At 32.3% G+C, this 27,788-nt stretch overlaps 2 protein-coding genes across 2 annotated transcripts; one reads left to right on the top strand and one right to left on the bottom strand.

Moving 5' to 3' along the window:
- The first annotated feature begins 1,333 nt into the window (after positions 1-1,333).
- Positions 1,334-14,277, top strand: LOC119607872 (cubilin homolog). Its single transcript, XM_037961997.1, has 22 exons — positions 1,334-2,000; positions 2,107-2,210; positions 2,274-2,649; positions 2,706-2,942; positions 3,001-3,753; positions 3,813-4,136; positions 4,197-4,350; positions 4,419-4,675; positions 4,736-5,082; positions 5,214-5,326; positions 5,394-5,574; positions 5,642-7,287; positions 7,350-7,438; positions 7,490-7,979; positions 8,036-8,193; positions 8,258-10,086; positions 10,156-12,517; positions 12,577-12,753; positions 12,818-12,959; positions 13,037-13,206; positions 13,272-13,563; positions 13,713-14,277. Exons 1-22 carry the CDS (start codon positions 1,449-1,451, stop codon positions 13,979-13,981), a joined length of 11,022 nt encoding a protein of 3,673 aa, XP_037817925.1. The 5' UTR covers positions 1,334-1,448; the 3' UTR covers positions 13,982-14,277.
- Positions 14,278-14,547: 270 nt separating this feature from the next.
- Positions 14,548-25,243, bottom strand: LOC119607976 (LIM homeobox transcription factor 1-beta). The gene is made up of 4 exons (XM_037962160.1): positions 24,341-25,243; positions 15,960-16,158; positions 15,091-15,740; positions 14,548-15,022 (listed from the first exon to the last, which is right to left on the bottom strand). The coding sequence occupies exons 1-4, from the start codon at positions 24,945-24,947 to the stop codon at positions 14,772-14,774; spliced, it is 1,707 nt and encodes a 568-aa protein (XP_037818088.1). The 5' UTR covers positions 24,948-25,243; the 3' UTR covers positions 14,548-14,771.
- Positions 25,244-27,788: the final 2,545 nt, after the last annotated feature.

Below are 27,788 nucleotides of genomic sequence, written 5' to 3'. Positions count from 1 at the left end.
TTCTTCTTAGTTGAAGTCTATCATACAAGAGATCCGTATATTAGAAAAGAACGAACTATAGCTGTATACATCCATTTTACTATGTTGGGACTAAGTCCCCATTTCATCCCAAACATCTTACGACAGATGTAATAGGTGACCGTTGTCTTCTTGACTCTGTAGTGGAGAGATTACGCCGCCCTGTGGTGTGCTCGTTTCGCTTGTTTGGACTTGACGCTGTTACCAAGATTTGCCGTAACTATTCTAGATTTCCACAGTTACTGATAAACTCTTCAACATCTGGATCAGCAAGAGCTTGTTGTATTGCAGAAGTATTTACATTATTAAGGCACCTTCTATGTCTAAGAAGGCTCCCATAGTACATTGTTTGAATTCGAGGGATATTTTTATAACTCTGACAACCTCATATAGAGCTGTCTCTGTAAATCGCCCTTGAAGGTAGGCATGTTGACCAGTTGAAAGTCGCGTTGAGCGGTCCAGTACTTGCTTAATATGTGAGTCATTGATTCTTTCCAGCATTTTGAGCTGAAAAAATGAAAGACTAATTGGACGAAAGTCTTTCGCATTCTCGTGACTTTTTTGCCAACTTTGGCATTAAAAGCGACCTTAACCTTTCTCCAACTGACCGGAACATAGTTGAGAGAGAGGCTGAGCGTGAATATTCTATGAAGCTAAGGGCAAAATACCATATCAATCGCCTAAGAGATCCTGTCATGGGAGATATTATTGATTCCCGATTGGGTCCTATATTCATATTCATTCATTCCGATTCATTCAATTGATTCAGTAGGATATCAAGAGACTCTGCAGACGATTCTGACCAAGTGTCGTCCTTAATTTTCATATAGGTTGGATTATACTGACCTTTAGCAAGAATTTCGCTAAGTCTAGCAAAAACTTCGCAAAAACTTCTGCATGAGGTTCTTCTTGCGACTGCTATAGCTTTCTTAAACTTAATTTATCACGATATGGCTGCCACGTTTTATTATTGTAACTTGTGTTAAAAACTCTACGTTAATTTAATTAATTTTTATTTAATTACTAAACATTAAAATGACATATTTAAACTTTATCAAACAACTTAGAAAATCCTAAGTAGCTCAAAATTGATAATTTAATAAATTCCTCATGATTTTTTAGGGAATTAGGGAATAAACTCATTAGGGACTTTAAATTAAAAAGACAATAAATAAAATAAAATCTGCTGAAACAGAAGTTTTAGCTGATAATTTTGTTAAAATGTACGCCCCTTTTAGTATAAATACCACAGTTATTCCAAATTGATGTTAGTTCGTTGTTGGATTTTGAAACGTTAACATTAGTGAATAAAAAATATTTTAAAAGTGAGTGAAGTGAAAAGAGATCAAAAACTAAATTCCCTATAAATGCTGGGTGTACACCCCCAAAAGGATTTTTATATAAAAAACTGGGAATAATTTTAGTACAAGATGTGTGAAAGGATTATATCCTTTATTGTATATGTTGCTATAGCTACATCCTTATGGCCAACTTATATCCTGTGTGAATATGACAATCAACCAAAAATACATCTCAAAAGTGGTGGTCTCATTTTGGAAGCGGCCTACGATCGCAATATAACTTTTCGTTTATCGCGCGATTCATCCCTCTTCCTGAACAAAGTGAATTTAATGGATAAAATACGCCAACGTTATACGCCTGCCATACCCGACATTGATGCCAAACTAACGGATACGTATTCCACAGATGATCTTAAAAGTGAAATTCAAAAGTTGCATGATGATTTAGAGCGTTTTGCCCATAGAGTAATGACATCGCAGAATCATACAAGACGTACGTTGCAATTGGGTGTGATTCGTAGAAATTTGGGGCGTATCAATAGATTGAATGGTAGATTGCTGGCGTTGGAGCGTAAGTTGAAAAAGGATGAATGTGCCGAAGCCACAGAACCTTGTAAGAATGGTGGAACGTGTTATGATTCCTACAATGGATTTCATTGTGAATGTACAGAAGGATATACGGTATGAATGAAAGATAAAGTTAATTTACAATTTTATAAAAATAAATAATAAACTAATTGAGGGGCGTATTAAAATAATATTTTATCAAAATTTCTCTTATCATTAGGGCAAAACTTGTGAAAAAGATGTGGATGAATGCTATTTGTTTGCTGGCACTGACTTGGGTTGTCAAAATAATGGTATCTGCATTAACACACCTGGCAGTTACAAGTGGGTTTGACCCTCATCCCCTAGTGTTTCTAATACCCAAAAATAATTACATTATATTTCTAGATGTAACTGTGCCAAAGAATTCAGTGGCAGCCATTGTCGATTACGAAATGTTGTTTGTCATCAGGAGCAATCACGCGAGCTGTGTTCTCATGGCACTTGTGTACCGGCCAACAACCAACAAGGTTATACATGTATCTGTGAACAAGGTTGGATACGAAATACCACTTCACTGTCATGTGATGTTGATGTAAATGAATGTGAAGGATTGAGCAATCCCTGCCATAGTCAGTGTATAAATCTACCGGGTAGTTTTAAGTGTGGTCCTTGTCCGGCTGGTTATACTGGAAATGGTATTACCTGTTTGGATATTAATGAATGTAGTACAAATAATGGTGGTTGCAGTTTGTTGCCTAAAGTTCGTTGCATTAATACAGAGGTGGGTGTTTTATTTTACCAACGAATCAATATTTTCAAACTATTATTCTTATAAAGGGATCATATTTCTGTGCAAGTTGTCCTCCCGGTTGGGTGGGAGATGGCCATACATGTGAGTTAGCTCCTTCTAATTCTTGTAATGATGAAAAAATCTGTCATCCTCAAGCCAAATGTGAATACATATCAGATGTTGCCTCCTGCACTTGTCCGCCAGGCATGTTTGGGCATGGGTTCGGACCACGAGGCTGTCATTCAAATCCTTTAACTGATTCATGCGAAAGTCATATATGTCAAGTGAGTTAAATTTCTTTACACTTTAAATAAATTAACTGAAATCTTTCAACATTTGTAGAACAATGGCACTTGTATATCGAATGGGCGAACTACATCATGTCTATGCCCCAAAGGATACTCTGGTGCTTTGTGCGAAACTGCCGATGGCTGTCATCCAAATCCTTGTCAGAATGATGGCACTTGCAAGCCTTTGGGTGTAAATGGATTTAAATGTTCCTGTCTACCAGGTACAACGGGTAAGCACTGTGAATTGATGCGCAGTATATGTGCAAAAACAATGCGGCTTCCTTCGGGAGAACTGAAATATCCTACCGGAGAAGAAACGGAGTATTCTAATAATGAACGATGTGCTTGGATTATACGTACTACGCCTACACACATACTGAATGTCACATTCACCAAATTTGATGTGGAGGGTAATGACGATTGCACACACGATTGGCTGCAAATACATGATGGCAATAGTTTGGCCTCTCAGCTAATAGGAAGATTTTGTGGAAACGATTTACCTTTAGGCGGTAATATTCTATCTTCACATCATCTCTTATTCTTCTGGTTTCGATCGGACAATGCCACCAATAGGCCGGGCTTTGAAATGTCTTGGGTTTCTCAGCCTCATGTGTGTGGCGAAAATTTAGAATTGGCCAGTAATGGTGCAGGAGTCATAAGATCCCCAGGTTATCCTGGAAAAACGCCTATAAATCGTGAATGTCAATGGGAACTTTCAGCTCCATATGGCTATCGTTTCGCTCTTAGAATATATGATGTTAATTTGGGTACCTTACCCAATTGTACCGGAGACTCCTTGAAGGTAGCAATTTTATACGGTTTACAAAACAAATCTCTAAAATCTTTCTTAACTTTTTATAGATCACTGATGCTGACTTATTGATCAAGCAATATTGCCAATCCTCCAAGTCAGAAGTTTTGCGTTCATCTTCCAATAAAATCTTACTTCATTTCCACACAGACCGCTTTAGTGCCGATAGTTCATTTCAATTACATTATGAAGTAGAACCGGGTATACCGCATTGCGGTGGCATATTTTCAGAGCCATTGGGTTATATAATTGGTCCTTCAGAACAGGCCACTTGCTTGTATCTAATACAACAACCCGTGGGTACCCAAATAAAGTGGGAATTTTTAGATTTAAAATCTTTTGAGATGATAAATTGTAATATAAACAGAATAGAGGTAATGGTAAAGAGTAATACCCCAACAATCCTACTTAATTAATATACCGTATTGTTTAAGATTTTCGATGGTAAAACTGATGAGGATGATAACCTGTTAGTGACTTGTGGTGGTATATTAACGGAACCGGTAGTTAGTAGCTCTAATCATATGTTGATAAGATACAAAAACTCACTAGATGTAAATAATCCATTCAGAGCAAAATATTCCAGAGGTACAGAAACTGTTTATAAACTATTCAACTTGAAATCATTTTTAAAATATTAACTATATTATTTAAAGTTTGTGAATTCCGAGTATTTGGTCCAGATGCAGGTGTATTAAATACACCTAATTATCCCAATCCTTATGTAGAGCATATTACATGTACTTTCCATATCTATGGTCCTGGTGATACTGTGGTGTTAGCCAATTTCACCGATTTCGCAATAGAAGAAACAAAAACAAATAATCTAATGGATACTGCAGATAATATAGTTGCTAACAACAGTATTACTGAAGTTAGCAAACTAAAGGATGATTCTATATCGTATGTGGATGTAAGTGTATTATTTGGGCTAAGAAAAAAGTTTGCCGTAATATATGTATATTTTTTTCAGGTCTATCTTTCTAGCACGAATAAACGTCGCTACCACAAAGGCTCACCCATGGTACTAAGATCTGAACGTAATGTAATGACCATCATATTCCATGCAACCACAAACAATGCAAAAGCTCGAGGACTACGAATTGAATACAGTTTCGAAACCATCACTTGTGGTGGAGTTTTTACTGAAAATAAGGGATCAATAGATAAAACTGTAAATGGCGACGAATGTTTGCTAATATTTGAAGCTCCCGAAGGAAAGCATATCAAACTAGATATGGAATATGCCGTTTATGGTGATAGTGGTGAACTGCTAATATATGCCAATGAAACGGCTGGAGGAGATATGCTTTTAAAGAAGTAAGTACAGCCGGTATTTTCAAAATCAAAGTATTATTGAGAAAATAATCGATTGCTAAATAATGATTTGCAAAATATAAAATATTTTATATATCTGTTAATGGTGTTTGTTTAAATTATTTTAATTTTAGTGTCACAAGGTCATCTAGAATACGTGAAACATTCAATTTTAATACCGTTACTCTTATAATGAAGCAACGTATGAGAATTTCAGGATCATACGAATTTGTCACCACAAAAGAAGGTGAGTAGCACAATTCATGTAAATTACATGCCAACAAATATATAGTATGTAACTGAACTTCATTTAGCTTGCGGTGGTAATTTTACTACATTATATGGCGCTGTCGTATCACCATCATGGCCCAGACCATACCATGCTAATCTTGACTGTGTGTGGGTTATAACTGCGCCTCTGGGAAACAAAATCGAGTTACAAGTACATAATTTTACTTTGGAGCCCACATGTTCAGGAGATATTTTAGAAATAAGGTAGGTGGTTTACAAAATCATATAATTTTTATAAAACCTATTGTTCATCATACATAAACCCTCTTAGGAATGGAAAATTCTCTACTTCCCCCTTAATAGGGCGCTACTGCGCCAGTCAAATGCCATCCCGCATAGCATCATTCACAAATAGTTTGTACATAAGATTTACTAGTGATAACTATATCGAAGGTGGGGGTTTTTATCTCAATTGGGAACAGACTTCAACAGGATGTGGAGGCAAGTTGACTGCATACAAAGGTTCCATACATCCTCCACACTTTGATGCTACTCCAGAAGTAATGACTATGGGCAATGTACACATGATTTGTGATTGGCAAATAGTTGTTTCCCAAGGATCTTCTATAGATCTAAGTGTAAAAACTTCCACAGACATGCTAGAGTTTTGTCGTAAAAACAATTTGAGAATTTATGATGGTGACTCCACCTTAAGTCCCCTGATTCAGTTTAACTGCACTAACATTTTACGGGGACAAACAATGGAACTGAAGTCTTCCACAAATCAACTATTAATTATTTATTCATTAACACAAAACTCAAAATATGAAACACCCGAATTTATACTGGACTATGTTACAAACTGTAAAGTTGTCATTGACAATTATCGTGGTGTAATTGAATCTCCCAATTTTCCTGAAAATTATCCCGAGAATCAGAAATGCGCATGGGATCTTAAAGCCGGTCGTAACAACAAATTCAAATTGGTATTCTCTCACCTTGATATGGAGGTTACAGATATGACATGCGAATATGATTATGTTGAAATTTGGGATATGAAGGACTTGGATATTTTAAAGAAATATCATTTATGCTCCTATACATCGGAACCCATAACATCGGAAGGTAATCATATGATGGTGCACTTCGTTTCTGACTATTCGAACAATAAAAATGGTTTCCGCCTGGAATACACTCGTGTAGGATGTGGGGAGCATTTAGAAAAAGAGTTTGGTTACATCACATCACCCAACTATCCTTACAGCAATGATTTGGATTGTGATTGGTATATTGAGGCTCCGCCGGGAAGGCAGATCTTTTTAAATGTGGTGGAGTTCCATATAGAGAGTGATAATCCAGATTGTAGCCAGAATATTTTATTATTCAAAGAATCTAAAAATTCTAGCATAGAACTTGGTAAAGAATGTTCTGAGCAACATACCGCTTTATCGATTACTTCTCCGGCCAATCGCCTATATGTACATTTTCGTACGAGTGCCACACGATCTCGGAAATACTTTAAAGCATTTTATCACACCAGAGCGGCCTCATGTGGTGGTTCGTTTAAAGGCATTTCTGGTACTATTAGTTCTTCAAATTACCCTTATTCACCCAACGCCCAGTCTTATCACTGTATTTGGGATATTACAGTACCCGAGTCTTATGGAATTCTTTTGGATTTTAAAGATTTTCAACTTAGTGATTCTCAAAATTGTACTGAGGCTTCAATGGAATTTTGGAAGTTATCTGGTACATCGGTACTATATCTCGACAAATTTTGTGGAGCAGAGAAGCCTAATATTAAGATTGTTCATGGCAATCATTTGAAAGTGGAATACAAAGATAGAGGTAAACAAAGTTTGGGAAGATTTGCAATCGAATATAAAAAACAATGCGGAGGTTTGTTAACTGAATCAACTGGTTACATAAAATCGACGGCCACAGAAGAATGCATATGGGAATTTGATGTAAAACAAGGTAATTATTAACATAAATAGTTATTATAATTAATATTAGAAGAAACCAACTTTCCATTTAAGGTACTTTAATAAGTCTAAATATAATACAATTAAATTGTTACTGTCGAAAGGATAATGAGGGTGTGAAAACATGTAAAAATGGCTTAGGGGTAAGTTTAGCTTTTAATTAAATTTTTTTTTTTAAATTTATATCTCCATAGATCAAAGAAAATCATTTTGATAACAATCTACAATCTGGAAATTATACCATGTTCATGTGTGAGGAACACCAGGCCGATCTAGTTTTTGAGGCATCAAAATTGCACATCTTTGCAAATAATATAAATTTCCGAGCGAAATATTCCACTACACAGCATTCATGTGGTGGTCATATAGAATCTGAGCGCGGTTCATTGGCATCCCCCTACTTTCCTTTGACATATCCACCAAATATTGAATGTATTTGGAGCCTGCAAGGTTCTAAAGGCAGTTTTCTGGAACTACAGTTCGATCAGTTTGATATTGCCAGCTCAGAACACTGCAATGAGGATTATTTGGAAATAAGAACGTGGTCGGAGAGCAAGATATTGGGGCTATATTGTGGGTCGGGAAAGCCTGAGAAAACTTTGATTTCATTTGAAAGGTTTTGGTTAAAATTTCACAGTGCGGATGGTAGCACTGGAAAGGGCTTTAAACTTTCTTGGAATTATGGTAAGATGAAATAAGAACAATTGCGAAATCTTAATTATATTTCTAATTAATTTCAGCTCATTTAAATGATTTAATAAATAAGACTAGAGGATACATTTCGAATCCCCCCGTGAAGATGGTACAAAACGATGAGGAACCCTATGCTTGGCGTATTCTAGTTCCAAGAGGTGAATTCATTCAATTATATTTTCAGGAATATAATAAAGGACTAAATGTGAGTAGAAATGTAAAATAGACATTGTTCAAGTGAATAAACATTCATCTGTCATTTCTTACAGCTATATGATGGATTTGATGAAACAGCACTTTTGATAGATATTCCTTTATCTCCTTGGCGTTTTGTATCAAGTTCGAACGTAGTCTATCTGCGAACGGACAATGACAATTTCGAAACATTTTCTATATTATGGAATACTACAACGAACAAACCTATTGATACCAATGCAACACTTGATAAATGTCATTCTGAACAATCTATAAAAGTCCATCGTTTTAATGCCATTCGAGTTGTTTCTCCTGGCTACCCCAAGGGCTATGAGCATGGTCTACGTTGCGATTGGATATTTAAACCATTTAATCCTATAGAACATGTCGCAGTAGCTCTGATTGATGTTGACTTAGAAACTACAGGGGACTGCTCAGCAGATTATTTAAAAATTTCCACATCCGTCGACTTAGTGTCTTGGCATAAAAATGAACAGTTATGTAATGGTTCCAGTGTTAGCAAAATGTCTCACGGAACACCATTCAAATGGGTTCATGGTACACCACATATTAAATTGGATTTTGTTACGGACATGTCCATTAATCGTACCGGATTTCTAGCTAAAGTTGTTGCCAAATGTGGATCAAATATGACGGACTCAGTTGGCTTTATAGGTGGTAACATGCTGCATGATTTTAATGATGGTCCAAATACTCAGTGTCTTTGGCATGTCAATGTTAAGCCGGGTAAGCGTATACGCGTACAAATTGATTATCCAAAGGTTGCGCTGAACAAAGAAGATTTCGATGAAGAGTGTAATACACATGTCTTGCTTTATGATGGAGTCGATGACCACGCTCCACTCATACCACCTGGTAAATTATGCTATCCACAAAATGTCACGACGATTCATGTTAATACCTCCAGTAATCATTTGACCATCAAATATACACTTAATATGGACAAAGTAAGTCCAAAACTTACACGGGCTTTGTTCTGGAATCTTACATATCGCGAATATTCCGAATGTAGTCAGGAAATACGTTTAATACCTGAAGCTTCAGAAATTAATATAACTTCGCCGTTGTATCCCAATGTGCCACATCCCCATACAGAGTGCGAATGGCGTGTAGTAGCACCTCAAGGAGAAATTATTCAAATTGAGTTCTTAGAACGTTTTGATATGAATTCGAGATATTGTTCACAGGAATATTTAGAACTTTTTGATGGTTCCACGAGTTTGTCGCGAAATATTGGGCGTTACTGTCGAAAACCTCCTAACTTAAGAACAACACAGAATATGTTGTACATACACTATCTGACAGACATAGCAGAACCTCGAAATGGCTTCAAAGCGCGAATTTCAATTAGTCGATGCGGTGGTACTTATTCTGAAAACTATGGCACTATTAAATCACCCGGATACCCAGCATCATATCCTTCTTCTTCACAGTGTGATTTTGTTATAAATTTAACTGGCAAAAACCTAATTCGTATAAAACTCATTGATATTAATCTGCCTTATAATGAAACTAAACTCAGCTCATCCGATCATTTGGAAATTATTTCCATTGGTGGTCCCGATACAAATAGTCAATCCATAATGGTTTATGGAAATACTACGAACAGTACCGAATTTTTGATTAATTCAAATAAAGTTGTAGTTCGATTCCATACATTCTTGAAAACGTTTGCTTTTAGAGGATTTTCATTGATATACAATTCAGATGGTTCATATTGTGCTAATGTCGTAACAGGCGTTTCTGGTGAGATCATCATGAATCTTCCCGCTAAACAATATTACCAAAATACATGCACCTGGAAGATAACGGTTCCCAAAAAACAAAGAGTTCGTTTAGACTTTTTGAATATGGAAGCAATGAAGGATCAGAATTTTTCAAGGTAAATAATGAAAATTACTTTAAATGTTTGCAATCTCAAACTAATAAATATAATTTCATTATTTTTTAGTTCTCTTCGTATTTCCCTAAACAACAACTTCGATTATAGTTCGGAAATTATAACATTTACACCCAGTACATTTAATTCCAGTATGGTTTTACAATCAACTGATAACATTATGTACGTGAGAGTAATTATACCAAGATCTAATTCGATACTGCGACCTTTAAAGGCTCGTTATAGCTCAAAAGAGGAATCACCCTGTCCTTCTGATATTGATGAGGATAACAACTCAGGTTCCATAGACATACCAGGCTTGGAGACAATCTTTAGAGGAAATTTCTATTGTGGAATTAAAATAAAATTGAATGAAGGGGAGACGATAGCTTTTAACATCTCCACGCTTTTAGTTTCGGGCTACAGAGGAATGGGACGTCTGCAATATCCATTGGTATTTAGAGACAGCTATATGAATACACAGTATCGGAACAATCTAACCGAATACATACATGCACAATCCCAAACTAAGGGTTCCATTTCCATCGCTCAAGATGCGGATAACCGCATACAAAGATTAAAAATGTCATTTAGAATATATCCTTGTGGCGGAGTAATCAATGTAAACCCTGGACTGGAAATTAAAACTCCACAAGTAAATACAAATAATAGCGACGGTCAAATCGTATGTGTATGGACTTTACTAAAACCATATTTAGCTTATGGACAGGACAAAAATAAAGAATTCAAACTGAACGGTACATTTAAATTTACAGACTCCTGTGAAAATGAGTATGTTGAAATTGTTGAGGGCCAGTGGATGAACCGTACCTCAGCCATGAAGATATGCAGAGACCATTCCATTGAAAACTTTGAATATTTAATATCCAAACGTACAACCTTCCTTATATACAGATCCACCAATTATAAATCGGAAAAATTGACTTTTTCATTGAATATAGAGAAGATTTTTACATGCTCAAGTGAAACCATGGTCAATATGATCTCTTCCCCCATTAAGATTGATAAGACTTTATATAAAAACAATGAAGAGTGCTCTTGGATATTCTATACTAAACCGGGTCTATATCTACAAGTGCAATTTATAGGCAGATTCTTTATTGAGAATTCACCGAACTGTACGAACGACTATCTAGAAATTCAACGCGACAGTGATGGCCTGTGGATACCAGAGGCCCGTTTCTGTGGACGGGAGGTGCCAGCGATATACAATTCATCAGCAAGTCGCCTGCAGATAATATTTCGTACAAATGAAAATGTTACAACAGAAGGTTTTGAATTTGTTGTTCAAACACATTGTCAACTACAGTTGAATGTTTCATCATCACAACCGCAATTCATTGTGAGTCCACCGAACAACGTACAAAGTTGGCGTAAACTTCATTGCGAATACATATTCAAAGGCAATGAAACCGATAAACTAATAGTTGTCAGAGCGAAGTTTGATCCTAAACACGATCTGGTTTATACACAAGATCGTTGTAGGTTGGGTGCATTAACAGTCAACAAACAAGATGATAACGGTGTTGACCTAGTGGGAACTCAACATTGTCAGATTGAATTCGAAGAGAGAGCATACAAATATCTTAGATTTGTTTATGATGCCTACGTAGGACAAAGATTCACCTTGGAATATGCTTACGACACATGTGGTGGTAATTTAACAGCACCTGCTGTCATCCGACCCCTAAAACATGAAACAGAAAGTACTTATGCCAATAATATGAATTGCATCTGGTATATAACAGCACCTCCTGAACACTCCATCGCTGTTAGATTTAAATATTTTTCCACTGAAGAGACGTACGATCATCTTACGATATACAGCGGTATTCAAATTAAAAAGGAAAAACTTATTGCCAAGTTAAGCGGAAACTACTCTGCCAATATTCCCATTGTTGTCGAAAGTAACCAGGCTGTTATAAATGCCATATCGGATAGCTCAGGTTCCAGAAAGGGATTTGAAGCTAATATAGTATTTATAGCAAATTGCAATGAACGCATTTCACTCACCGAAGGTAATTCTCCGGTAACATTGGCCCGCAATATAAAATTCAATTCCAGTGAGGAGTACATATGCAATTACCGTATAACCGCTCCCAAGGATTATCGCATACGAGTCGAGATTAAAAAGTTACAAATAAATGGCGCCAATTCAACATGTCAAAATTCACAATCAAAATGCGAAAATAATTGCAATTATTTGGAAATTTTTGACAACCCCACCACATATGATGCAACTTTTGGTAAATTTTGCTCCGTCTCCAGTATAAATAGAACCTTTTTGAGTTCTTATGAATTTGCTTCTCTGAAACTGAATGCTGACCGACCGGGTCAATATAATTTTGAAATAATTCTTAAAATGGAAAAGTCAGAATGTGGTCTAACTGAATATAGACTGGGTGACAATGAAGTGAGTAAATTAATGATACTTGTATATGCATATTTTAAGTTCTTCAACTTTTCTTGCAGAAATATAAATTCACTTTTCCTCCCAATGGATTAGCAAAATACGCAGCGAATGTGCATTGTACTTGGCGTTTAATTTCCTCCCACGAATTGGAATTCCATTTTAACTATATGGACTTGCAAAATAAATCACAGGTCACTAACAAATGTTTGGATTACGTTAACATTAAAGGCACATATGTATGTTAGACATTTTATAAATAGTACTAGACAAAACGATTGACAACATTTTGATTTCTTACAGCATTTACATAATTTATGTGGTCTCGCTAAGAATTTCACAATTAATACTATCAAAAGTCATGAAGATTTCGTGGACATAACATTCCACAGTGATGACTCAGAGGAAGGCAAAGGTTTCGAATTTGTTGTACAAAGATCTGATGGTGAGAATGATGAAAAAATATTAATTAATTTGAAATAATGAACACTTTATATTATTTTATTTTCTATAAAATAATAGCTTGCAATCGCACTTACAATTCCTTAAGTAAGAGTATACAGTATCGGGGCTATGGAAAGGAGAAAGAAATCTGTATCGATACCATTATAGTGCCAGAGAATTATACATTGAATTTTTACATAACTTCAATGTATTTTAAAAATTATGACTGCGAAAAGTTACATTTAAAGGTAGTATTTATTTTAAATTTTAAGAACGAATTTTAGTAACAAGTAATGCAAATTTTCAATTTCAGATAATTGATCTCAAAACAAATGAAACTTTGATGGATCGTTGTAGAAGTTCATATTTAAATGTTAACTTATTTACTAACACAAATGCCGTACGCATTGAGGCAGCCGATTATACTTCGGTAGCCTTTCTATATTCTGTAAGCGATCGCAATTTAACTCCTGGATGTGGTGGTACTTTTACAGCAAATGAGGCACAATTCGCCAGTCCTCCTTATGACAATGATCGCAACTTTTCGGAATGTCGTTGGGATATTATTACGCCGGCATCTGGTCAAAAAAGTTTACAATTTTATGGTAAATATCAGATACTAAATTTCTAATCACAACTGAGATCAATTAAATCCGGGTTACTGCGCCGAATGTTGGTTGGACATTCATGACGAAATTATTTATATTAATGTCTTATTTATATAGTTTGAATAATATATTTTTTTCTCTTGCAGATTTTAATATGGGAACAATTACTAATTGTCATTTGGATAATGTTAAAATTATTGAAATTTTACCCAATGGCACTGAAAAACTATTAAAAACAGTATGCGGATCTAATACACCTGATGCCATAAGATCGAATAGTTCCCATTTAGCAATCATTTCCAAGAAATCACCCAATTTTGATGGTACTGGCTGGACGTTGAGCTACACCACATTTAATTATGAAACGCCAAAAACAGCACTTGTTGTCAGTGATCATCAGATGCGGCTAGTATAAATTCTTAAAGAAATTTTGAATAATATTGGATTTAATTGCAATAGCCCCTAGGCTTTCCAAAACGTCTATTTAAAAAGTTGTAGTCAATATTTGCAAGTTTTTCTTTTTGTGAGTAAAATAATGTAGTATGTAGTGTATGTATGTATATGTCCCCTACTTAATATGCATCTGCAATAACATTTTATGCACATACATGATAAGCAGTACATATTACTTTGTAAGGAAACATGTAGTATTTTTTAAATGACTAACATTTTTTTATTTATTAATTTCTTATTGTTTCTTTTCTCAATATAAGTGACAAATAAATAATTTATTTATAAACTTTATAACAATTTCATTATGATTAATAATTAAATTAGGAATATAAATAAATAATTACAGGATCAAAATAAATACATATTTACATTAAAACGAAATTAAAAGAAAATTATTATACACAAGAGATAAATTAAAAATATATTTAAATATTTTTATCATTTTTGTTTAATCACATTTTGGGAATTATATACGATTTTAAATATAATATAGTTTTTTATTAAAGTTACTTCAATTGTTTAAACTTTAAAGTAAACTACAATTTACTTTGGTTGTGCTAGATTTTAGTGTAATAATAATTTAACTTAAAATCCTTTTACAATTTTTGTGGTTCTTTTAAAAAAACTACTTGCTAAAATTGCCTCCGTTTCATGTTTTGAATTATTCTTTTTTTAAATATTACTTGCTAATAAATTCGTAAAATATTTTGTTTAAATTTGTTTGTTTGTGCCTCGAAGTTTAAACTATTTTTTTAAGATTCACCTTGAAAATAGGAGTTCTGCATGAGATATAATTTGTCAATGGGATTAATAAGGCTGTTATTTAAATTGGCTAATATATCTTGAGGGTTGGAGTTGTGATGATGACCCGATGACGAGGAAGATTGCAGTTCTAAATTGTTAAGAGATAATGAGTCGGCATCATCATCTAAATGATCAAAATTACTGCCATCTAGAGACAAATCTGAACTGCAAAAACTATCATTTGAATTGGCGGGGTAATCTATAAAGAAAGGAAGAACACATATTTTATATATATTTTTAAGGAGATGAAAAGTGAGAGAAACTTACCATCTGGTGAGAAGGGTAGATTTGGATTTAGTGGCTGTGTGGCATATGAACTATCCATGCCCAAATAACCATTTTCACTACCCGAACCAGAGCCACCCTCCTGTTTAATACCCTCCTTATCCAGTTTATCCTTATCTTTATCATCTCCTCCATTAGCGCCACCACCGCGATTATTCTTAGCCTTACGTTGTATTTTCTTCATTTTGGCTCTTTGATTTTGAAACCAAACTTGCACCACTCTCACCGACAGTCCAGTGTCTTTGGCTAAAGCTTCTCTTACTTTACGACAGGGTTTGGGTGATTGTTCAAATGAGGCCTTAAACTGTTTGCGCTGTTGTGAAGTCAATATTGTTCTCGGTCTCTTGGGTCCTCTACGACCATCTCGTGGTCTCATTAGATCATCTTCATCTAAACCCATATAGCCACAATGTTGGGCGGCAGCCGCTAAAAACATTTCCTTTTCCAAATCATGTCTGAAACATATTATTTGGCCATCACGCAAGAGAAATTGTTCTCCTTTTTGTAGGGGTATGCGACAGGCCACACAGACAAAACAGGATAAATGAAATATTAAATTGGGCAGGGGACGCATGACCATGTCTTGAGGCAATATGGGATGACAGCAAGCGGCACATTTAAATGAAAATAATCTGTCAAGTAAAAAAATAAATAAATTTTGCTGATGATATTTTTGTTGTTTCATTTTAAATGAGTTAAATGAGTGTTAAAATAAACTCGAAAGTGAGTAAAAGAAAAAATCTTAAAGAAAATCTGTGTACATTTTAAAAACTGAGTGTTTATAAAATAAATTAATTTTAATATAATTTCTTTTAGATATTTTAAATAAAATTTTATTTTTTTAACCTTACCTTTCATAATCCATTTTACAATACAGTTTGCCATTGCGCATATAACAAGTCTGATGCAGTTGCATACCACAATAGCAACAGGCCAAACAATTTTCATGCCAATTCGTATCGCCCACATTCATAAGATAACGATCGTGAATTTTTTGTCCACAACCCTCACAAACTTCAAAATTTTTCTCGCATTTTATTTGATCGACACCTTAAATGTAAATTAGATAACAAAATAAATTAATAAAAAATTTTAATAAGAATCAAATTATGTATTTTAAAATCATAAACAAATGAAAGCATTTGAATTTTTAAAAGAGTGACTGTTATCCATATTTTCATTGTTTTTATTTATTTTTCGATTTTGTTTTATTTTTTAATGTGTGTGATAGATTTTGTTGCCACAAATTCAAATATGATTTACTAAGCATATCAATAAATCGCTTTTAGTTTTGTTTTTGTGTTTTTATGGTTGTTATTGTTGTTGGTTTGATAGAATTTCACTTCAATAAAAATGCGCTTTTTTACTATGAATTTTATTGCACACACCATGTTTCTGAAGTGTTTTTATGTGTGTGTTGTCTTACCCTTAAGTTCGGTGTAACTGTCTCCTTTTTTCAAATTATTATTCTTGGTTATTAAATTATTTATCCTAACAGAAAGTCATTTCACTACACTCTACCTTGATTAGAAATGGATTAAAAACTCCTCCATATATTAGTTATATTGAGTTGAATAACTACTTTTTAAGTTACAGTACAGAAAGTAGCCTTCAAGTGGCTACTCTCTAGTTTACTTAGGGACACTGGAGTAGTATAACTTTCTTTATGCTTTACAAAGACTACAATACTTGTCAAATATTTCAATTCATAAAAATTTAAGACAACCTTGCAGTTAGAAATGTGTGACAAAATACTGTATAAAAATGATACATTGGACTCCTAGCAAAACTGTTGGTTATTTTTCTAAACGTATAACACACACATAAATCAAAATGGCAAAGACTCTTGAGCTCGTATTTTACAGTTAAGCCCCTTCTAATACTAGAGAAGTTCTCTTTTTTATTTGTTTTTGTATATATTTTATTTTGTTAGTATACAAAAGCTGTTGGCCCCTCTAACCATTCTATAGCCACCTTAGCCCTTCTCTCCTATTCTTTTTGTGCAGATTCTACTAACTCTCATATATTTTATTTTTACAAGTGTGTGTATGAAGTTTATACTCATACAAGTACTTCTGAGTGTAGTTGCACTTGTTGGTTTGGTTTTTGGTGTTTTAACAACCCAATAAATCATTTAAGCATAAGTTATTCTTTTACATACATACTTATGTAAATATTTTTAGCTTAGCAATTGTATTTATTTATCTGGGAAAACTTTCATTTCAAAGGAAGTTTTTCTATACAAATATCTTATCTTGTACACAAATTAAGATTTTGTAAAATATTAATCATACTACTCGAAGTCCACTATATTCAAACAAATTTTAAAGCAGATTTTAACAAGTAATTTTAAAATATTATGTTTCAGTTTATTACTTCTAAAAGATTAAATTTCAGTTGCCTGTCTGATATAATAATTGAAGATTTTGTTTCCGAAGATATCTGGAATTTTCAAAAACTTGATTTCAACAAACAGACGGACAGACAGACAGAACTTAGCTTAATCAAGTCTGCCATCTATACGGTTCCAGAATATATGTATATTCTTTATAGGTACGGAAAACTCGTGTGTCCTAAGTGTTAAATTATTATTAAAATTATTTGTTGGGTTTACAAAAGTCTAGTATAAAGTGTTATGTCTTTTTTGTTTGTTGGTATTTGTTTTATGGTTTATTCTTGTTTTGTAAGTAGATTTCAGTTAGATTTTTTTATAAAACTTATTGTTTCGCTTTTAAACTGAAAGGTTAATTTAAAATTATATTTTTATATATATGTATATATTTTTTTATTTATCGACAATTTTAAAGTAATATTTTATTTACAAAAAATTATGCAGTTTAAAAAAATTGATTTGTATTTTATTTCAGTTACTTATCATCACGCAGTCATTCAGTCATTGCAGTCGTCACAAACAGATGTTGACAGTAAATAAAAAGATGACTGTTTTTTAAGGGTCTTGAAATGAAAACAAAGTACTTTTTTCAGGGGGAATAGAAATTGTTAATAAATACTTGTAACAAATGTACATAAAATCATAACGCGCGATTTGTTGCTTTATATATGCATGTGTTTTTAGATGTTTTAGTATCTTTGCCCGGAACAAACCATTATGGAATGGCAACGTAAGATATGTATTTGAAATAATATAATTGAGTGACATTTGTATATCAATTTGAATGACATGTTTATCAGTAAAAACTAAATAAACAAATACGTTTGTATTAAAAAGGTATTTGCCATTATTTTACTAAACAGTAGTAAAATTATAAAATTTTAAAGGAAATAAATATGACAATTTAAGATAAATTTAAAGTGTTTTGAATCTCTTTAAACTGTTTGAAAGGTAAGTAATCTTGCATATAATAATTATAGTAACAAACATTTGATAACTATAATTACAGATTTAATTAATTGTATTAACAAGGTTATACAGTTTTGAATATTTCTCTACAAGGATTTTAGTTAAACTAGTTTTTTTTATTACTTAAAATTCCTTTTTTTTTCTTTACACTCCTCCAGAGAGAGTTAGAGCTTTTTTAAAAATAGTTTTTTTTTTTGTTTAAAATATTTTATTTTAAATACAAAAAAAAGTTTTTTTTGTAACAAATATGCTTGTTTGCTGTTCTTTTTTGCTTTTTTTAATTTAACATTTTTACAATTTTTACAACTTCTGTTTGCACTTCCGTTTTATAGGAATAACACAGCAAATGCAAACAGATAGATATACAAATGCTAAAAACTTACACACCCACAAAAACACAGAATACATTCAATACTGTTTAGACGCTTAAATCCAGCGGTTTAATAAGGAGTTAATGTAGCAAATTATACTATATTTAGTGTTGCTAAATAATCTAGACAGAAGGAAATCTTTTTCGCACTAAGCAGTAATCTACTAAAGAGTCGATTGTCCTTTTGAAAATTAAGACTTTTTCTTGGCTCGAGACAGCCTCTCCGAACTGTAGAGAGATTTAAAACTCAACTACCCTACAAAAATTCGAAAAAACCGTATATAAAGTATGTGGTGTAGTTCAATATTATTATCTAAAGTTTAATAAAAATTTGTATGTTATACTTTTTCCACATTTCTCTTTATACAAGAGTGAGTGTTTTTTAGAAACAACAATAAATATATTGTTGATTTTGTTGTATATTTGGGTTTTCAAATATATTTTCAGGGCTTTTTGTAAAAAATGCTTAAGGATTTCCGTTAATGTTTCTTTTTTCAATTTAAATATTGATATACATAAGTACATATGTATATATGTATTGATTGATTATGTGTTTTTTGTTATTTATATACTATAGAAATCTTCTTCTTTATTTCATTATTCTTCTTTTAAATTATTAAAAATAATTTATGAAAATTATTTTAGTTTTAATTAAATAGTGAAAAACACTTGATTTAGTTTATTAACACAAATCATTATTCTACAAAATAATATTATTAAAAATATTTATCTCTAACAACAAATACCTTCAATACATATTACAAATAGTAGCAAAATATGTACATATGTATGTATGTGTGTTTATTTGTATTATATAAATTCATTTAAATTTTAATATTTTAATAATTTTATAAGGAATTTCAAAAATTTATAAACACCATGAAATGTAAATGTATTGGATTAAGTGATTGTATGTGTGATTTTTATCTGTGTATATTCCTAGTAGATGCGTGAGTGTATGAATAAAATTTAAAATATTGTTTTAACAAATAAAATATTGTATTAGTTTAGTTTTTACTTAACAATTTATTTGCATTTATGTTTTTTTTTGGCAATGAACCTGAAAAATTCTGTTGTTATAAATAAATTTAATATACATATTAACAGTATAGTCTGGATTAAAATGTTGTTAGATATTATTCATATATCCTAGTAAAAATTTTAGAATTTGTTTTCTAAAACGTTTGCAAACAGAACTACTTCAGATAAGTGATAAGTGTGGGAATCCTATCTTTGTAACATTCTAAAGTACTTCTGAAGAGGTTTCAAAGAACTATCCAGCAAAAACTGTGTAATGGCTTTCAATTGTAATTACTTACCTAACAACAGACTTTTCAATGACTACTACATATCGTCTGGATTACATAGAAGTAATCTAATAATGTCTTACTAATAATGTGTTTTATAAATACTTTCTAATTAATTAGTCATCTTGCCAGTGAAGATATAGAAGCTGTATACGTTTTCTCATGCGATTTACAATTAATTCATTTTCTAATTACTTTTAATCGTTTGTGGCAAGTACTTGCCTCCAGTGACATCACCGTGTTAAAATAATGACTTAAAATGCTAATGTGTAAGTAAATTTTAGCATTTTAACCCCTTACATGGTAATGAAAGTTTTTACTGGGTAGATTCAATGGAACAAATATTAGTTCCGAAACATCTTCTTGAACCGAATTTAAAAAGGGCAAAAGTTAAGTTTTTTTTTAAGATATTTAAAGAATTTGCAATGATAATTCATCAACTGTTTTTCAAAATTGGTACCATTTTTAGCTTGCACTAGTTCCAAAACTGATACATATTCTATATATTTGATTAAAGGTCTGGTTTCAGAACCGTTCCATAACTCTTTCACAAAACTACATATGTAGTTCCGAAGGTGAAAAATTATTGGCCTTAAAACCAAAATAGAACGAGAGAAGGCTATAATCATGGGTTCTGGAAGTAGTTAGGGAATTAATAGAATTTTTCTTGGCATACTTTAATTTTAATTCAAAATGATTTATTGACCCAAACTAAAAAAATTATTTATGGATAAGATCTGAAAGCTTGAAGCATGTCCTAGATTAGAAAACTTTATTGAACAGAAATTATATTGTTATTCCGTTTGCTGCAAGTAGTCACTAGATTGTTACGACAGCAAAAGGTATTTTTACAGTGATTATAATAAAAAGTCTTCGATTTATGGTGCCCATGTATGTAAATATAAGGGCAATTTCGTGTACCCCCTCTAACTTGACCGATCTGATCTACCAATAGTACTAACTTTGGTGCAAATTTCATCCAAATCGATTTTTAGAGTTGGGTCACTTGACACGAAATTGCCCATATAAAAAAACTGTCAGCATCCTTCCCTTACCGTACATAAATTAATAAATTAAATTATGGAAATTTAAACATTTCTAATATTGAACAAGTTATTATATTTGTAGTTATTGTATATAACTGCTGCTATCTAAATAAATTTATAGAAATTTCACCGTATTTATGAAATATTTGAATAAAATGTCTAAAATTATTAAACAATTTGGTAACAAAATGCCATGCACTTAGTGAAATATGTGTGTGTGTATGCATGTGCGAATATCAAAATGTTTGTGTGGAAATGTGTACAAGTGTTGAATATACAATAATGTCCTTTTTAGAAATAGACAAAAACACACTAACAAATATCAGAAATAGTCAGAATATAACACATAACTAGACATCATGCTCAAACATGTTAAGCAAAAATTTGCAAAACCAAAAGTTTTAGCAGTTTAAGGAGTCAAAATGTAAAACTTAAGAAATTTTAAATCATGGACTATGGTAAAATAATCGATGTAAAGAAATTTATTGCTTTAATAAAAGATTTTGTAAATAAAACAAAATATTTATGTAAAGCAGTAGAGAGAGTCATTTGTTTGTTAGCAACTGTGTTTTTTTATTTTTAGACATTCATTTTAACAATATCATTGCTATTCTGTTATCTTTAACAAATTATTTCGATATTCGCCAAAAATTGCTACCATCTGACATTTATCACAAATTTCTATCAAATTAACCAAAATTTGACTACTGATTGACAGTTTCATTGAAAGTGTGATTTGAAGAATAGGAGACAAATAAATATCAAAAAAAAGCCTTTTAATATTTTATTATCATTATTTAGCATAATTTAAGTTATTGACTGTCAGTTATTTGTAAATAAAAGTATTATTAATTTTGAACTATAGTTTTTATATGACTACAATATTTCTACATACATATGTATGTATGTCTATAAAAGTGGCTACATACACACTCTTACATACGTATTTATGTATGTAGATATTTTACACAACTCTCCACAATATATTTTTTGTGTAAATTTATTTGGTTATGTGAAGTATTTGTAGTCCTTATTTTGTTTAACCATAAACTATTTGTTTATTAATCTTATCAAAAGTTTATCAATATATTTTTATAAGTTAAACGTTTAATCGTTTGTTATCTTTTTGTTAACTTTTTTTATACTAAAGTGAAGTGTTTAGTTGGCAAAAAAAATAAATAAAATATGGGAAGGGTTGTAATACTTATTTGATTATTTATCAACATCAACATCATCATGTCAAATATGTAAATACGTTTGTCATATTTCAAGTACTTAAGGTGTAAATAGTATTTTCATCATAAGATACTGATACTTTGTTTTTTGTATGTGTGTATTTTGTTGTTTTTGGAGTTTTGGGGGAGTTAGGGTTAATGCCACATTGTTATTAAAGGCTTTTCAAGTGGATTCGAAGAATTTGAATATGAGTATTTTTTAAGTTTGACATGAAGGTGGGTAATTTATTATAATTATGATAAATATAATAACAGTTTAATAAACTTGAAAACAGATTTTTCCAAAGGTGGATTATCTAAAAATAATTTATTTGTGTTAAATTGCAAACAGTAGAGTGGCATTTAAGATTTATAATTAACAGCACTTTTTTTCCGAAAAGAGGAAATTTGGTTTTTATAACTTATTTATTATGAGATGTTAAATATAAATAATTCCTTCTAAATTTTACATGTTAAAAGAACAAAGTAGTCAGTAGTATTATATATCAATGGATAGGAAAATAAGTCTACTTTTTAGTAATATATAAAAATTTTTGTAAAATTTATCATAAAATTTTGAAAGTTTATTTTACATTTGCTGCAAATTTAAATCTAGGTGGACAAAATTATTTGAGGCACTTGTTTTTGGAATTGATGTCTCTTAATCCAAAGAAAATCGTAAAAAAACTGTGTACCTATTTACAGTAGGGTCTAGATATATGGTCTTGGCGGTTACAATTTTACTGCAGAGACATTCCTCGGAAGTTTCTTTAAGCGATAAATATATTTATTGGAAGAGTTTCGATGTTTTCTTTTGGCAAATTATATAATATTGTAAAATAAAAAATTATATATTTTGAGACCCAAGTTTATGGGACAAAAACGGGACAAAAGTGAGTCTAATGAATATAAAATTTACATTAAGTAAAAGCTGATTCCAATATTTTTATAAGTTTTCAAGTATGGATTTCTATGTGGTAAAATGATGATTCAAAATTTGTTGAACTTCTCACGCTTCTGTCATAAAAACGAAATCACCATTTGCAAAATCCTTTTGCATTGGAGGAGAGCAATTTATATTTATGGTATATTCACACAAATCAAATATTTGGCGGAAAAGATGTAACCACTATTATTTGTAAGTGTCCTTGGTGTAATGAAATATTAAATACTAAATATCGATAGGTAAACTTAAATGTCTCATTAAAGGCCGAATTAACGAAAAGCACAGAAAAAAACGTTTCTTTTCATTTGTTACTAAGTAATTGTAATTTCCTTTGGAAAATATACAAAAAAATCTAGTTTTTTATTGTAAACACCAAACAAATTCTTTGAAATAAATCATTAACACCTACAAAAATTAAATAAAATCCAACTGATGTTTAACTATTCTCCAGCCATTTTAAAAGTATGCCTATCCTTACTAATTCATTATACTGGTTAATAAAATGTTTAACATCTTTGTTAAAAAGTTGTAAGTTGTGTACTTTTATTTTCAAACACCTGGCAAAAGTATTTTGCAAAAATAAATTTTAACCAAGAAAATAAATTAAGGTAGAACATACCAACACCTAAAGTTTTAAACCAAAAAATGTTTAAAGATACCCCAACAACAATAACAACACAAAACTCACAACTTCGTTCAACCTAAAAGATAACAGTTTAAAACGATGCAGTTTTAAATATACAATAAAAAAGGAAACGGGAGGAAATGGCGTAAAATCTGCCTAATTCAAGGTGAAAGAAACAAAATAAAATAAAACTCTAGCAAACTTTTTGGCAACTTTTAACTGTCTGTTAAAAGTCTATGAAAAACTGAGCAGGAGTTAAATGCTACATACAAACTTAAAATAGTAAAAGTTGAACAAAACGAAAAAAAAATAGTCCAAAGCAAAGAAAAGACAAAATGATAAAACTATTTTTGGAGTACATACCTGTGCGTCCATTGCATTCTAAGGATAATTTTGAGCAAGATGAAAGTAGTGTAGCAGAATTTGTACAATTATTAGAGGATGTTGTTGAAGCGTTTGATGTCGCCGAAGATGAGTTGGAGGCAGGAATGGCAGACGTAGAATTCTGTTGAGGTGTAGTTGAACAATTACTAGACGATGACTGCTGCTGGTGCTTGCTGTTACTAATTGCTAAATGTAATGAGGTGGAATTTGAGTTGGCGCCGGATGATAATGAAGAGGAGGAGGTTGTGTTGGAGGTTTCTGGGTTAACATCATTACTTGTAGTCGTAGCAGCTGCTAGACATGACGTTTGTGCTGTTAATGAAGCTATCGAGCAGGTGTTTAAGGAATTATTATGATTTTGTGGCGGACATGCTGCTTGACTAGGTGAGGCAATCATTTGCTGTTGTGAATTTGTCTGCTGCTGTTGTAAGTGTTGCTGGTGATGCTGTTGCTGTTGGTGGGTCATGGTGTTTATATTTTGTGTGGCAGGATTATCCAAAAATCTGGCACCACCATGATTTTGCTGATGAGGATACAATGAAGCGCCATGATTTAAATTTGTAGGCATGGGATAAAATTCCAACATTTTAATAAATTTATTTGTTTTTAAATATTTCGGTTTTTATTTTTATCTTGTATAATTGACTTGTTTCTAACACTAAACTTTTTAATAAATTGTTATATTTTTATTCACTGATACCATTTATAAATGTAATTATTCCTTTTAGGTAATTTTCTTTAAATATTTATTTTTTTTAGTTTTTCTTTATTTGCACAATTTTAAACACTTATTTCGAATAATTTTCGTAAATTTCTTTTTTTCTTTACAATTTTACTCCGCGTCGGCCAGCCGTTTTCATGTACTGTCATTTAACAAATGATCGACAATCAGAAAAATCAAAGCATTTTTACTTCTCAGGCCTCTATTCGGTTTGTGTGCATGTGGTTATAAATGTGTGTGTTTGAAAGTGTATATTTGTCCATTAAACCGACAAAATTCCAATTGCAATGTAAAACCTCAACTAGAATTCAACCCTCTCAGCCAAAAAAAAAAATACAATTGTTGTTGTCATTTCTTTTCCATTTGTGTCCCTTTGATGAAAATATAGTCCACAATATAAACACTCAATTGTGAGTGAGTGCTCTCAAAAATATCCCTAAAATATACACAACCCTCCGATTAAATAAGGGTTTTGGATTTTCTCTTTTTTCATTCATGCGCAATGATTTCACTCAAATAATTTATATTTTCCCCTTTTACTTCAGTGCACTCTTTTTTTGTGCTTCTTCAAAGTAGTACCTTTTGGATTTAGAAGATAATCCATTGAAAACTAAATTACATTAAATATCTCCTATACATTGTTGTTATTTTGTACACATTATGACGATCACTTTAAAATTTACTAAATTTTTTTCTAAGATCCAAAATTAAATGAATAAATCTGAGAAATTTTACCAAGGTTGGAACCGTTATCAATAAGCTATCGTTACCGCAAAAATACCTTTTCAGCACTACTATCGATGCCGCTAAAATACCGTTCCCACAGCTTTTTACTTCACTAACGCCTTGAGGAATTTTTTGAATTTCGCGGACCCCCATACATATTTTCATATCTAATTGTTCTAAATGATCGTTCGCATGTTCTTCACCTAGTCCATAAATCCCGCTGATCGATAATATGCATTTAATATTTCAGACAGATTTCAGTTGTAGAGTTTTTAAGATAGAATGACTTCTTTAATGAAATGTTACAGCATGTTAACGTTAATTTTATGTTCATGAGTACTTTAATTGTCTCGTTAATTTCACGTCAAGGTAGCGAAAAGGTTTCTTTATCACGTTTTGCCGACTACGACAATATGTTACGATTGCAGAGGGGTGAGCTGAGTATTTAAGGTAATGTGTCTCCAAAGTTTTCGGGAAAATAATATAAGAAAGTTGGACTTCATCGACGTTGTTGCGGTGTGCGTTATCTAGACAACACTTACTTTTTGACAAACTTAAATCTGGGATAAGCTAAGGCCTAAAACTTTATATTCTGGGAAACAAGTATCCCTTTTAAACAGCAGAACATTATCGGTCTGAAATATAAACCTTTAGTTCAGTGCATATCAAGGAAATTAAAATTACAAATAACGTAATGAAAATTATAAAACTTTACTTTATAAATTTGGTACAATAAACACGCTCTGGAGGCGTGGACCATGAAAACACAAAGTGCTTCTTGGGAAGTCAGCTTAAACTGGTCACTGAAGAGTTGTATTTTCAGACAGTAAATAGGTTTTGCCATCAACCGGGCATGGTGTACTGGACCTGGAGATCTGTAGCGCACATATTTTCCGTCGATATATCAACGCCAACTGTAACAGCTCTTTATAGTCGTCTCTTGTTCTTCTATGATATTCTCTACTTCTTCTTTGGGCAGTAGTTCCAAAACATTTTCGCCTAAATCGAACTTTGATTTATTAATCGACGACCCCTCTCAACATGACTTCTAAAACGTGGTGCCGGCAAGCTCTCGACCTAACATCTGCTCCAGGAGATTGCACGCTCCATTGAGTCTCCCAATATTTGATGCTGTTGTATCGAAGCACATAGCTACGACCGAGCTGGCGAGACCCCATTCCTCTAGACACTCGTACACTGATAGGGACTGTTCCTCACTGAAGTACTGTCATTTTCAGGAACCAGGGGTGATATCAGATACCTGGTAGTAGTTTTCTATCCCAGTGCACGCAAACAGCCTCGTTTTGGGGTAGCTTAAGTCTGCCCAATACATTTTTAAACTAGTTTGGTTTTACCTGCTTGGGGTCCCCAGTGATACAGTAGGAGAAAAAAATAGACATAAAAAACATTATTGTGGGTCTAAAATTAACGATATGGCATAGCAAAAAGTATTTGTCCTTAATAAGCAATAATAATACAAATAACGCATATTCGCTCTCAGGGGTACCTAGTCACGTTTTTAGGGACATTAGGTCTTTTTTCGGTTTCAGTACTAGTTGCAGTATGGTCTTTAATTTGATGTATAACATGGACAAATAGGTTTAGAAGTTCCAGAGATATGGGTCGCCTAACTGCCAAAATATCGAGATTTTCAAAACTTTGAGGACCCAGTGGCACGGGTTAACATCTTCCAATTGTGCTCAAATTTTGGCAATCCTAAAATCTGCAAGAAAGAAACATTTTAGGGGGGTTCCCCCAAAAAAAATTTTGCCATATGAGATAAAACCACCGTAATGTGTTTTGTGCTGCATTTATTGAAAATTTATTTTTCAACATAATTTATTTCACCACAAATACAATACACCATCGTAAGTTAAATAGATATAACTTTCAATTAAAAATTTTCAAATTCTCAAAGTACTTTTCTAAGCAAATAAAGTACTTTTTACTTAAATCTCACTACAATTGAGTTAAATTACT

The sequence above is a fragment of the Lucilia sericata genome, unplaced genomic scaffold (genome assembly GCF_015586225.1).
Source record: "Lucilia sericata isolate MDLA Ls3-8-SP2 unplaced genomic scaffold, ASM1558622v1 Contig000021F_arrow, whole genome shotgun sequence".
Classification (NCBI taxonomy): Eukaryota; Metazoa; Arthropoda; class Insecta; order Diptera; family Calliphoridae; genus Lucilia; species Lucilia sericata.
The sequence above is the reverse complement of the archived record's forward strand: the minus strand, read 5'-3'. Positions and strand labels throughout refer to the sequence as shown.

What these genes read in the sequence shown, in the direction of transcription:
- LOC119607872 (XM_037961997.1), top strand. Translation starts at nt 1,449, where the DNA reads ATGTGTGAAAGGATTATATCCTTTATTGTATATGTTGCTATAGCTACA. An exon ending in TTCGTTGCATTAATACAGAG is followed by an intron (nt 2,650 to 2,705) that starts GTGGGTGTTTTA and finishes ATTCTTATAAAG; the next exon opens with GGATCATATTTCTGTGCAAG. An exon ending in AATATAATAAAGGACTAAAT is followed by an intron (nt 8,194 to 8,257) that starts GTGAGTAGAAAT and finishes CATTTCTTACAG; the next exon opens with CTATATGATGGATTTGATGA.
- LOC119607976 (XM_037962160.1), bottom strand. Translation starts at nt 24,947, where the DNA reads ATGTTGGAATTTTATCCCATGCCTACAAATTTAAATCATGGCGCTTCA. An exon ending in TGTAAAATGGATTATGAAAG is followed by an intron (nt 15,741 to 15,959) that starts GTAAGGTTAAAA and finishes TTTACTTGACAG; the next exon opens with ATTATTTTCATTTAAATGTG. An exon ending in TCTACCCTTCTCACCAGATG is followed by an intron (nt 15,023 to 15,090) that starts GTAAGTTTCTCT and finishes CTTTCTTTATAG; the next exon opens with ATTACCCCGCCAATTCAAAT.